This window comes from Alexandromys fortis, unplaced genomic scaffold (genome assembly GCF_014885135.2).
Source record: "Alexandromys fortis isolate MF-2015 unplaced genomic scaffold, M_Fortis_MF-2015_v1.1 scaffold_360, whole genome shotgun sequence".
NCBI lineage: Eukaryota > Metazoa > Chordata > Mammalia > Rodentia > Cricetidae > Alexandromys > Alexandromys fortis.
Window position 1 is genome coordinate 347,044 of NW_026068238.1, and position 13,820 is coordinate 360,863.

Sequence of the window (13,820 nt, forward strand, 5' to 3'; positions counted from 1 at the left end):
TCAACCAAACCAATTCAGATTTGTAAACTTGGAAAAACTGAACACTTTGAGAAATCTATTTCTTATGTTCTTGGTCCTTACACCATAAATAATGGGGTTCACCATGGGTGGTACAAGGAGATATATGTTGGCCACAAATATGTGCACTTGAGGAGTCACTTTATGTCCAAACCTGTGGGTGAGGAAAGAGAAGAAGGCAGGGGTATAGGACACTAAGATGACACAGACATGCGAGCCACAGGTGCCCAGAGTCTTGAGTCTGGCATCCTTGGAAGGGAGGTGGAAGACAGTATTGAGTATGAGGACATAAGAACAAATGATCAATATGAAGTCCACACCCCCAGTGAGGAAAGCAACAATGAGGCTATAGGCTCGGCGGATGCTCGTCTCAGCACAGGCAATCTTGATGAGGGCCATGAACTCACAGTACGTGTGGGAAATTACGTTGGTCCTGCAATAGGGAAGCCAACTTAGTAAGAAAGGATGAGGACTGAGAAGAACTATTCCCCGAAGTACAATAGCTAGACCTATCCTTCCAGTTACAGTGTGTGTCAAAATAGCTGAGTGTCTTAATGGGTTACAAATGGCCACATAACGGTCAAATGCCATGGCCAAGAAAAAGCCAGACTCCATGGTTGAGCAAGAGTGAATTAGGAAGACCTGAGTGAGGCAAGCTTCAAAGGGAATCTCTCCATCTTGAAACCAAAAGAGACTGAGAAGTTTGGGAACAGCTGTAGTGCACACCACAAGGTCAGCCATTGCCAACATGCAGAGGAAGAGGTACATTGGCTCATGGAGGCTGGAGTCTGTCTTGATGATGAACAGAAGAGAACAGTTTCCCACTAGTGCCAAAATGTAGCCCATGCAAAAGGGGATGGAAATCCACATGTGTGCTGCCTCCAACCCAGGAATGCCAATGAGAATGAAGGTTGAGGGATGGGCATCAGACTTATTGTAGACAGACATAACAAGAGTCAGAGTCTCAACTTCTTCTTCATGGATGTTTTCTATAAAAGGATCATAAATTCTTTCTAAATTTGAAACTCTGACTCGTTAAGACGTACAGGGAGTACCTTCTGTATTGGAGAAATTACTGTATCTTAAATGTAGAATAAAAAGTTATCATGGCATAAAAGAATCAGGTATCCTTACAGAATTACTCTGCAATTGAAAACTAACTACTCAAATTCAGAAATAGTTGATATCTGTAATGAGATTTTCATGAAACGTTTTTGCCCTGAACTCTTTGCTCTCCTTAGTCACACAGAGAACAACATTCATACTTTCTTTTTGTGTACTAACATTGCTATTTTCATCACTATATAAATTTCCATTTTGTAACATTACTGATGTATAGGTGCAAATGAGGAAGATATTTAAGTATCAGAACACAGATTTAAATTATTGAAAATTCTATTATATTCCATTGGAAAGCATTTGATACTGATTGAAAATTGAAGAATGTGTATATTATGCTGTGAGGAGTAAAAGAAAAAAAAGAAAAGTAGTCTATGGAGGACTAGATGAGGATTGGCTTTCTTCCTTTATTTAATTTCCTCTCTTTTAAAAAATAATATTTGGACAATACTTTAGAGAAATTCCAAATGACCATATACACATACCTATGATAGTGGAATACCAATACATTGGCTAATCTGTCAACAGCAGTGAATGACTATGTGTACCTTTGTCCACCCCTAGCTGAGAGCCGCTTGAGCAGACAGCACGAGAGTCAGAGAACAGGTGATGAACAAGGCGAGGTGCTCGTCATGACTTCACTGTACTTTTGTTTTTGACCTTACTAGGCCATTTTTGCAATAAGCAAATTATAGCATTATTTTAGCTACTAAAACTTATTTCTATTTATCTGTGAGTCAAACAATCTCTCCTTAGCCAAGTTGATAGAAAAGGTTTTCTTCATCTAAGCTTCAGTTCACAAATTTTTCTTTGTCAAGTGTGTTTCTTTGTGGCCTGATTGTAATCCCCAGACTTATTCTATAAATTGATGATTTCACTTGCTTAATTTTTAATCTATTATTAGAGCATGACCTTGAAAGTTCTGTAAGTCTCATAATATATGAATTATTGTTATTCTTTTATATCTAGAAACGCTATTAATGCTGCTTCTAAAACATTTACTACTACAGATAGTATTACATTATAGGATGTTTCTGATCATGAAAATTAACAACATTCAAAAATCATGTTTATAATATGTATTTCAGACTGGGTGTCAATATAAAATTGGAAAGACAAAATAATTTTAGATAAGTTTTTTATTTGAAATTTTACATATAACTTATGTGCTCACTTTCATTATGAGACCTTCAGAGGACTTTGAGATGGATTTCATTTTTTAATTATAGAGTAGTTGGACAGCTAAGTCAAGGCAGGTTTGCAATTTTTAATAAATGAAATTTCTAAACTATACTATATAGTTTAGAATATAAAGAGAATATATATTTATATATTTAGAATATAAAGAAAAATATATAAGAATATAAAAAAATACTTGGCAAGTTATTAATTATATGTTATCCTATGCTTTTATACCTATGATTGATTGATAATAAGGCAGTCATTTTGAGAATAACACATATATTAACTCATAAATTTGATCCACCATCTTGTTGAGTAGAGTCATAGTAACTTTATAAGTTTAAAAAGCTGGTAAATGATAAACTTGGATTCTAGCTCACACACTAACTTCAGGACTTTCATGATTAATTACACTGATAAATTATTCCTGCAAGTTATTAATTATTAGCATTATTTAATTATATTGATATAATAATGATGATGAGCATTATTGTGTATGCGACATTAAAACATGCCTTCAGTATTAATTTGATTGCAAGTACTATTAAAAGTTCCATTTTCTCATTACATGAAGAAGTTCCTCCAAGTCTAATCTTTTCTTTTTCAAACTAGACCATGCCTAATGTAACTTTGAACACTCAGTTGAGAAGAAAAATTAAAGTATCCAGCTCTCTCAATCTTACCCCTTTCTAAAATTAAGATTATGTACATACTTCTTGCTTATAATGTAGATCCATTCTAAACAGTTAATACAAAAACTAGTGGGAGGAATTGTCCCAAGAAATCTTATAGAAGCAGGTGTAAGTGATTGGTTGCATTGAGTAGAGGCCTGGAAACGTCCATTTGGCCTATATACACTCACCTGATCATAAAGTAAGACTTATTGTGTATTCATTACCTTACTCCCAATTCTTCAAGCATCACGATGAACATCCACTAGGATGAAGTGAGCTGTAGTTCTTCCTTGACTTACTACGTGTCATGACTGAATCCGGTTATGGACAGTTTTCATCACCTCAGGCACCCATTACCAAGGAATAGAGATGGCTTCCTTGTGGAATCAAGAAAAAAGCAAAACAAAAGATTGGAGATTTGGGATGAATGACAACCTTAAGATCTTTGGAATCACATCTTGTTAATGCGGGACTCTAGAAAGCAGGGCAGGCAGGGAGTCCTCCTCCTCCGTTTCTGCAGCCTCCCACTCAGGAGCATTTTTAATTGTTTAAATTTAATCTCAACATTTAATTTTAAATAAACAAGAAAAGAAAGATGGAGGCTCAGCCTTCTTTATAAATGTGGGGGTTCTAGTTTTATTTCTGTTGCCGTGATAAAGTATTCTAAAGAAGAGCACCGCAGGGGAGAAGCTGACAAGACCAGCTCACAGTCCATTGTGGAAGGAGGTAAAGGGAATCATTTTTAACAACTAATCACATTACATCCACACTCAAGAGCAGATAGAGAGAAGATGCATGCAAGCTTCTTTGTTTGCTTCTTTGTTCTCAGCTTTATTTTTCTAACATTTTATAGTTCATGAACCCTTTCCCAGGGAATGTTGCAACACACAGTGGGCACGATTCCCACATCAATTACCTTAATAAGACAATGCACTACAGACATGCCCACAGCCAGCCTGGGTCATATAATCCCTCACAGGTTATTGCAATTAAGTTGACAGTTAAAGCTTACCATGACGAAGATCAACTCTGCTAGCTTTCTTAGATGTAAAACTTGGGATTGTATAAATTTATTGTTGTATTGGATTGTATTCTTCATATATGTGCTAAATATTTATGTGCATGTTACACACACATCTATACACAATATTTATATTTATTTGTACATATATAATTCTCATGCTTCAGAAATTTCATATTTCTTAAAACATAATAAGTCCAAATGATTATTTGTAGCTTGTTCAAAGTAGCAAGCACATACAAAAGAAATGGGATTGTTGCATGATTTCTAATGGTTCTTAATAATAAAAACCTGGTGTCAGATTTACGGGGGTTGAAAGCTGAAAGATCAAAGAAGCAGAGCAGCTAGCCACTAGTTCTTACTGCTACAAAATCCTCAGACCTTTCTCTACAAGCCCTCAGACTTAATATTCTGAGGTCCTGTCTCTTCCTGCCTTATATTTCTCTCTCCACCAGCCATATCCCTTCTTGCTCCACCTCACTAGTGTTGGGATTAAAGATTTGTGACTCCTAAGTACTGGGATTAAAGGTGTGAGCCTCTACTGCCTGGCTTCTATGGCTAGTGGTTCGCTCCACACTCTGGACCTCAGGCGAGCTTTATTTGCTAGAGCACAAACAAAGTACCATCGCAGAGGGCTGGCAAAGTAAGGCCCTTTAATTCTAGTTTTAAATCTCATAATATCCTTTGTGTGCTGTTATTCAGCCTCTTTACCTTCTCACTGCCTTTCCCTGTAAAATGGTCCATCAGTGCAGTGCTGAGATCATGAAAAGGGTTCTAAAGAGCCAGAACTTTGCTGTGTGCTGATAAAACTGACTTAATTAGACAAGCCTCATACATAATGAACTACAGTGCTTTGTGATATGAGTTACAAGTTAAAGCATCAGTGCGTGTCCCTAAAGAAAGCAAAGTTTCTCTATGTATATATGTGATATCTGCCTGGGAATCTTTATATCTATCTATAGTGTGTGATGAATACATGGAAAAGAAGTTTTACGTAAAATTTGCAGGATGACACTCCAAACTGTGATGGGGTAGCTTGTACTAAGTGTCATGTGGTCAGATTGAAACTCTGAAGTAAAAACCCTCAAATGGGCCAGGCTTAAGTTACCAAAGAAAAATTCCAACATTGCAGGGTGGTGGTGGTGCATGCCTTTAATTCTAGCACTTGGGAGAGGCAGGTGTATCTCTGTGAGTTCAAGGCTAGCCTAGTTTACAAGAGTTAGTTTCAGGAAAGTCTCCAAAGCTCCAGAAAAACCCTGTCTCATCTTGAAAAACTATAAATAAATAAATAAACAAATAAATTCAACATCACATGTTAGATAATTTCCCTCAAGATGGTGGTTATAGATGGAGAATCCCAGTGATCCTAAAAACAGAATAGAGACTATTGCCATTGCTTTTGTTCTTCTACTAGAACTTGATTGTAAAGATCTATTGCTGGAGATACCACATATTTTTGTCACAGAACAGAGAAACCAAGCAGGCAGTGACTTGGCAACTTCTCTCATCTTGGCTAGCTTATACTGTGTCACAGGTGCTATACAGGCACCTTAGGGAAGAAAAATCATGAACAATTTGCATCCATTTATGAGCCTTGCGAAATACAATATTGACCAGATTGTCAGTGCACACTCATTGTTGCAGCAGTGATATAAATAAATATGATAGAAGTCAATAGCTTTGTGATTTGTAAAGTCCCACCCCTGAGATATAAATTCATATCTGAAAACCTGGTCAGGAACCCATGGCAGTGGTGGTCACATACGGTAGAGGAGAACCCTGTACTGTTATTTTGCTTAATGGAAATAGTGTCAAATACTTATCATTATTCCCATAGATAAATGAAGCTCTCACCCATTATTTTAGAAGGTTCTTATTACAGCCAAAGAGACTAGATAGATTATGGGACTATGGGAAAATGGAATGCTACTGTTTTGCTAAAGGAATATAATAAAATGACTCCTAACAATATTCTTCTTCACACATGGATTAGTTACATCATCAGAGAAGCTTCTTCTTGTAGTAGACAGGAACTAATACAGAGAGCCTCAATTGGAGAGTGTGTATAGAGTGAGATATTCAATACTAGATGGGATATCTTCATCAAACCCCTCCTCTCAGGACTCAGAGAGCTATTAGGAAGAGAAGACAGAAAGATCTCTATATATATTATGTATACAATATTCTGTCTGTGTGTATGCCTGCAGGCCAGAAGAGGGCACCAGACCCCTTTACAGATGGTTGTGAGCCACCATGTGGTTGCTGAGAATTGACTCAGGACCTTTGGAAGAGCAGGCAATGCTCTTAACCTCTGAGCCATCTCTCCAGCCCCGACAGAAAGATTTCTAAGAGCCAGAGATGATATATGCCAGCAAGGAAATGGTGTCTTCCAGACTCAACAGGACTGATGAACATATAGGTTCACAAAGACTGTGGCAGCACACACGTGGACTGCACAAGTTCAACCCAGACAGAGTCCCCAACCAAGAAGTTATTTGCAGCCGACATACACTTGCAAAGGAAAACTTAGTTTTCTCCAGTGAAGTCTCACTGGATATATTTCCCACACCTAAGAGCAGGCCACACACCCAGCAGTAGATGGCCAATAGAAAATTGACTCAGTCATGTAGTATTTGTCGATTTTGTCTCATATAAGCTTATTTGTGCATTTTTGCTTGTATATTATGATTTCTGATTTTGTTTTGGGGTCATTGCTCTCTCTCCCTCTCTCTCTCTCTCTCTCTCTCTCTCTCTCTCTCTCTCTGTGTGTGTGTGTACACTCTTTCTCTATGTGTGTACAATCGTGTGCATGCATGAGCATATGTGTTTGTGTGTTTCTTGTGTTTTTTTCCAGTTCTTAAATTCTGATTTATTTTTCTGTTTTATTTCTAAAGGGATAGAGAAAGGAGGCATGGAGTTGGGTGGTGTGCCTATTTGTCTGCCCCTTGCCCACCCACTGCTAACATGGCTAGCGGCCAGGGACGCTCAGGGGACCAGCCACCATTGGAGACCTGCTGTGTGGTGTGCCTAGGCCCTGCCCAGGACTGCCCCCTGCCTGCCAGGCAGCCCTGCAAATCCATTAAAAGCTCCCCTGGTTGGCTGACATTTGTCTAGGGGTGTCCTGGTGAATGTGTGCTGGCAGGTGCTCCTATCTTGAATTTCCTTTGGATGGTCTCTTCCTGGGCAGTCTCAGTTTGTGGTCTTTCCTGCAACCGGGTATTGTTTCAGGGTAAACTACGAAGACTCAGGTCTCCCTTAAGCTTATCACGGCTAGGCCCAACACTGGTAGGTGATAATGGTTGGAAGAACTTCCTTTGGATGATCTGTTTCTCATGGCTGGCTCAACACTGGCATTATACTAGTGCCAGGCCCTGTTTATGTGGTGATAGAGACTGAACCCGATCTTCACCAATGCAAGATTATCTGCCAAATAAGCTACATCTTCAGCCCCAAATGAGTAGATTCTAAAAGCATTTAGCATGTAAGTGAATTGAATTGGTAAGGTTTTTCTAACCTAATTACTTTGTTGATAAATAAATGAATGCAGATTGGTAGGTTATTTGTGACAATTAATTTTAACATTATATAATAAATAAAAATATTTTTAATCATTATCTTGGCTAATATTCCTTAGGTAGCAAATAAAAGTAATAAGGTTTACATTTATTTGAACTATAGCAAAATATTATGTGACAATAAATCTATTGCAAGGCAGGTTTAAAAGTTGGTTATTTTAGAGGCTTTAGTTTCCCTACAATCTTTCTGCTACCATTCTGCCAAGGACCTTGAGTATTAGCCTCAGCACCCCGACAGGGTCCAGCTAAGATTTGCTGTAGTAGGAAATACCCTGGCTAATTGGATCTGACAGTAAATGAAATAAATCAACTCACATACGCTACTGCTACACGTTCTTTATCACTTGGAGCAAGTAAACTGAGAAAAGAAGGAGGAGGAAGAGGAGGAGGAGGAGAAAGAGGAAGAGGAGGAGGAGGAGGAAGAGGAGGAGGAGGAATAGGAGGGAAAAGGGATGCTCTCCCTCAGGTCACTAGGTTTACAGAAGCGGTTAAAAAATTCCACAGGAAAAACAATGATATCAAGTACATTTTAAAATCACAAAGAGGGCAGCACTCCAGAATAGGTGACACCACCCAGGAAAGAGTCAGCACCCAAGGAGAAATTCCTGACCCACACCCAGGCCTGTTTGGTAAGATTTTCCTATCCTTTTGAAATTCCTATGCGGTCTGTTAGCAAAGGTAATTTTGGAATGTTGACTCTATGTATATTTGACTGTTAGAACAAAGAATGAATGTTCTTGCTCTAAGGTCTCCTGGTGTGTGTGGTGGGGGCAGGGGTGGGGTGGGGTGGGGGATGGACCACTCACTTGTCATTCCAATGCCTGTGCAGGAGAAGTCACACTGCTGAAGTATTTTGGGAATAAACCCCATTTTGAAGGGAGGGGTCATGGCTTCACAAGGTTTTTACATATTTGACAGTGACTTTTCCAAAAGCCAAGTGTTCCCGCAGCTCTGCAGAAAGGGTTGCTTCACATGGATGTGCACATGTGCACATATGTACTTCCTGTGGGTTGGCCTGATAGATCTGTCTGCTGTACATTCCCTGTACAGTCTCGTGGGCTCCAACTGTATTATTTTATGTTTAGATCAGTAAGTTTAGCCTGTCTGGAGAAGAGATGAGAGTCCTTGGATGACTTGGGATCCAGGATGTCTGAGTGAATGTTGGGGAGTGTGAAGACGTGGATGTGAAAAGTGAGACATGTGAATTGTTAATATCTTGGCATAATTATGATTTCTCAGAAAATGAGAATCGAAATGTTCCCAGGAAGTCTCTTCTTACATAGATACTTTGTGTGGCAGTTTGTTGTACCTCTCATTTCCAAGCTTCAATGTGTGTGTTTGGAGAGAAGGAGATGGGGAGACTTTCCAATCAACATCAAGCTACCTGGCCCTGAGGAAGAAAATGCAGTCTTTCCCAAGAGCCTCTGAAGAGATCATTCTGAGAGATAAAACAGGTTTGAGCTGATGTTAACTTTAGACAGCCACCAGGGACTCCACGGGATGCTATTATAAAGATCTCGTACTTTTAGGAAACACACAAAAGGTCTCTAGACCCACCCCAGCTGGAGGTGAGCTTCCTGCGAAATATGCCATAGACAAGATATTGATTAGACTCCTCTTCAATGGTTTAGAAACCCTATGCAACTGAACTTAGTAAAAGACAGTCTCTAGTTCATGTTACAGAGAGATCCAGCCTCATATCTTTACTGGAACATGTCGGGGCACTTGTATTTTCAAATTGTCATCTGCAGAGGAAATTTAATTACTGCTATAAATAATGGCATCCACCCCCAGTAATATATAGCAATATCCATTCCTAATGATGATGAGGATGACTGTTTATGAGCTTATGGAATAAGCTTAAGAATAGCAGCAATTATAAGGCTTTCAGAGAATCCGTGTCAAATGCAGACTTAGGAATCTGATTTATAGAGGACTGGGGTAGGGGATGTAGAGACTCCAGAAGGATGGTGTATGAGGAATTTATTTACCAGAAGGGAGATACTAAAAATAGTAACAAATTATTCTCAAGACTGAATTTTGCTCTCATTTCTATGGATACCTTTAGAGTTGAGTTATTTTTTCTCTCTTTCCCTTGGTCTCATCTCCTTTCTTCTAAACGTTTACTTTCTCCTCTGTTTCTATATCCCTCGATATCATCTGCTTTTTATTTTAGTCCTATATATGTTTTCTTTCCAAAGATAGAGGGAGCGAGAGAGGGGCATTCGAGGTGGGAGGAGGAGGAGAAGGAGGAGGAGGGGAAGAATACTGTGAGGTGTAAGGAACCACAAACAGGGGGGTCTGCAGCCTTGTGTTACCAACTTTACTTCGCTGTGCTTGCTTCCTCCAGCTGTCTTCACTGAGGCAAATCTTTTGCCCACATGCAGTGAAGGGGAAAACTGCAGGGTATCCTGGTCTATGTCTTCAAATTTCACAAAATATTGAGTATGTGGGCTTTATTCAACTTATTGCAACCAGGATATGTATTTACTCCTGTAGATGAGATGATTCTGAGCTGCCATGGTTCACATGTTTGTGCCACTACTTAAGCTCAGCTCTGTGTGGGTGTATGTGAGTTACATCAGGAGGTTGAGCTAATGAAAAACAAATCTTCATTAGGGAACAAGTGTTCTAAATAAGTATCATTGTTGACACTGAACAAACAAGCTACGAACCCACTAGATTTTCTGTTGTTTCATGTATCTAGTCACACCAATATGCTTCCACACACTGCAGATTCTTTATGCAATGATTAGGTCTGACTTTCTGTGATTATTTTGATGTACTACACTAAAACATTTTATCATAGAAAGAAGACTGAGATTATAATATAAACAAAAACTTTGTGTATTTGAAATTAAACTTCAGGATTTATATGAGGCTTTTGTGAAATAGTAAAATAATGTTTGAAACCTTGGAGAGGAACCCGTTATAAATGATGACCTTTCCACGAGTCATAGATTGGATTTTGAACTCATATTTTGAAGCACAAAACATTGGAAAGAAATGAAAACAAAGAGACTAGTGAGAAGGGTGGGTTGAGAAAAGAGAGAATAGGGAGATGTTCTGCGGCAATATAGTCAGTTTGCTATATATGTACTGGACTGGAAATCTCCTGTAATATAGTATTATTAGCAATGAATATAGAAATGGAAATTTTAAAAATAATAAAATAAAAAGTAATAGTTACATTCCAAGTAGCAACTGAATTGTCATTGAAAAAATATTTCTGTGGTACATAGGAATAGTCAAATTACACTCAGATTTACAAATAAGTAAACCAAACAAAAACCATATCAAACAAACAAACAAACAAAATCTTCCCACCACACATCCCCAGTTTACCAAAGATGCTGATAGAGTGGCCACAGAGTTAAAAGGAAGGGGACAACTTTTAACTTTTGGGTCAAAAGGAAAGTACAAGTTGCACAGTGTAATCTGTGTCCAATTCAACAGTGTTTTAGCTTGAACATAAAGGTTTGCAAAGTAGGTAGTTTATGAATGCAAGCATCCTCCATCATCTGCAAGAAACAACAGATAGAACCAAATGTTTATTAGCCTGTGCTGTCTTCTATATGTAAATATCTATATTAACTTACAGACTAGCAAAATTGATAATAAACTACTAATAGAATACAGATGGCAACACACTATAATAAAAGTTATGTGAAATTAGAAAAAAATGTTCACAGAGATGTGGTAAGCTAAGTGCATCTAACTCCTAGCTTTTCTTCTAGAGTTACTACTTCTCTCGTCAATGGCAAGATGCTCCACACCAACTTTTCTACTTTCCACCCAGACACCTTCTATCTTGTAGGCATTCCTGGACTTGAGAATGTCCACGGATGGATTTCCATGCCTTTTTGCTGTATCTACTTAATGGCTTTGCTGGGGAATACCACAATTCTATGGGTCATCTGGATAGACCGTACTCTAAGAGATCCTATGTTCTCCTTTCTAGCCATCTTATCCGCCATTGACGTAGCGCTCTCCACATCCTCAGTACCTCGGATGCTAGGTATCTTTTGGTTTGACGCACATGAAATTGGTTTTGGAAACTGTGTAGCTCAGATGTTTCTGATACATACCTTCACAGGAATGGAGTCCGCAGTCTTGCTGGCAATGGCATTTGACCGCTATGCTGCTATTTGTGTGCCACTCCGCTATACAACCATTCTGACACCCCGGATGTTGGTAGGCATTGGTGTGGGTATTGTGATGCGCCCAGTTCTGCTCATGCTGCCCATTCTATACCTAACCCACCGTCTGCCCTTCTGTGAAGCCCGGGTTATCGCTCACTCCTACTGTGAACACATGGGCATTGCTAAATTGGCCTGTGCCAGCATTCGCATCAATGGCATTTATGGACTTTTTGTAGCGTCTTTCCTTGTTTTGGATGTGGCTTTGGTTGGAATCTCCTATGCTTATATTCTCCGTGCTGTTTTTTGCCTCCCTTCTAAAGATGCACGACAAAAAGCATTGGGCACGTGTGGCTCCCATGTTGGAGTCATGTGTGTTTTTTACACACCCTCCCTCTTCTCCTTCCTCACCCACCGATTTGGAAAAAACATCCCTCGCTATGCCCATATTCTTGTTGCCAACCTCTATGTGGTCATCCCACCAGCCCTCAATCCTATAATCTATGGTGTGCGAACCAAGCAGATCCGTGAGCGTGTGGTCCACACTTTCACTTCCAAGTAAGGGGCTGCATTTCTTTAGTTCTAAAGGGTGAAAGTATGGCCCAAGTTGTCAATTTTGATACTTCTCTAGATTGTCACTAGAAGGAAACTTTACTGAAGGTGATCCTGACTAAAGAAACAGGCATTGCAGAATGTTTAGGGGTATTGAATCTTTAGTATTCAGTGTTATATTATTTTCCTTAGAGGATTTCACTACTGGGAGAGGAAGAGAAAACTCCATTAGTCTTTAATACAGAGACCATGTGAGTCTCTGTGACTCTTTGAGACTAATATAATTTTCTGCTTAGAAATAATTACTTGACTTTAACATCCTTGATTTTCTGTGATAAAATGAATAAATTCAAATAAAAATTCTCAAACATAACTTTTATATTTTGGATGGATCTGAGATTATCAGTGAGATATTGAATTAGGTTTTATAAATGTATTTGTTTAGTTTACACCATGTGTCCTCACTTGGCTGCTACCTCTTTGTGAGGAAGTATGAAGTGTACCCAGTATTTACATTAAAGTGTATAGATAATATTTATAAGAAAATTTGAATGAATAAAAATTTAAAAGCAGCATTTTATGATTGAACCTTTGTAACAGTGAGTGAATTTAATGTACAAAATAAAATTTCAGTTTTGCCAACATTAACTGTAGTTATCTGGGTATTCTTCCAAATACCTTGCATTGTACTCAAGGAGATAATTTCTCCAGAACTTCTGAGTTACAGGCATTTTTTATTATTAATCATGATTTTCTGTTGACAGAAGATAATGTACACAGAAAAGAATAATGAAATATAAAACAGTCTTGCTCCTCAGGAGTCTAGAGCTAATTTTCAGGTGATAAGTTGTCATAAGCAGACAATCACCTTTGCAGTTATATGCCATTACTAAATGGACTAAGAAAATATTCGGTGCTTACAAACACAGAAGATTAATTATCTTGTGTTTTTATGAACTAGAGTTCATTAAAGTGTCTGGAACTAATTAATGGAGGTTAGAAAAAAGATCTTCTAAATATTGTCATTCAAAGATTGTGTTTCCTATGTTCTTTTAAAGTTGATGGAATTAAGTTTAAGTAAAAAGCAGCTGTGGTGGTATATGACTTTAATTGCAGCATTTGGGAGGCAGAGGCAGGTGGATCCCTGTAAGTCTACAAAGCTAGTTTCAGGGTATCCAGGAATACACAGTGAGAAAATAGTCAGAAATATGCAGAGAATGAGTGACCTTGGAATATTCAGTCCTAAACAGAATGTCTCCATCAACTCCCTCCCCTCAGAACTCAAGGGACCCAGAGACAAAAAGAGTGTAAGAGTCAGAGGGGTTGGAGGACTCCAAAAAAAACAGATTTTCTGAAACAACAGAGTCAATGAACATATGAATCCACAGAAACCAAGGCAGCATGCCCAGGACCTACACAGGTCTGCGTCAGATGCAGCCACAGAGCAGAAAGGATAAGTGGACACATCACTAACCCAGAAGCTATCTCCAGTTGATAGGCCCTTGTAAATTGCTGGGCAATAGATAGCTAACAAAAAAAA

The 13,820-nt window shown here is 38.6% G+C and overlaps 2 protein-coding genes across 2 annotated transcripts; one reads left to right on the forward strand and one right to left on the reverse strand.

Annotated features, from left to right (window-relative positions):
* LOC126493918 (olfactory receptor 52D1-like) lies at positions 1-972 on the reverse strand. Its single transcript, XM_050131058.1, has one exon. The coding sequence runs from the start codon at positions 964-966 to the stop codon at positions 1-3; it is 966 nt and encodes a 321-aa protein (XP_049987015.1). The 5' UTR covers positions 967-972.
* Positions 973-11,354: 10,382 nt separating this feature from the next.
* Positions 11,355-12,290, forward strand: LOC126493953 (olfactory receptor 52J3-like). Its single transcript, XM_050131093.1, has one exon. It carries the CDS (start codon positions 11,355-11,357, stop codon positions 12,288-12,290), a length of 936 nt encoding a protein of 311 aa, XP_049987050.1.
* The last annotated feature ends 1,530 nt before the right edge of the window (positions 12,291-13,820 follow it).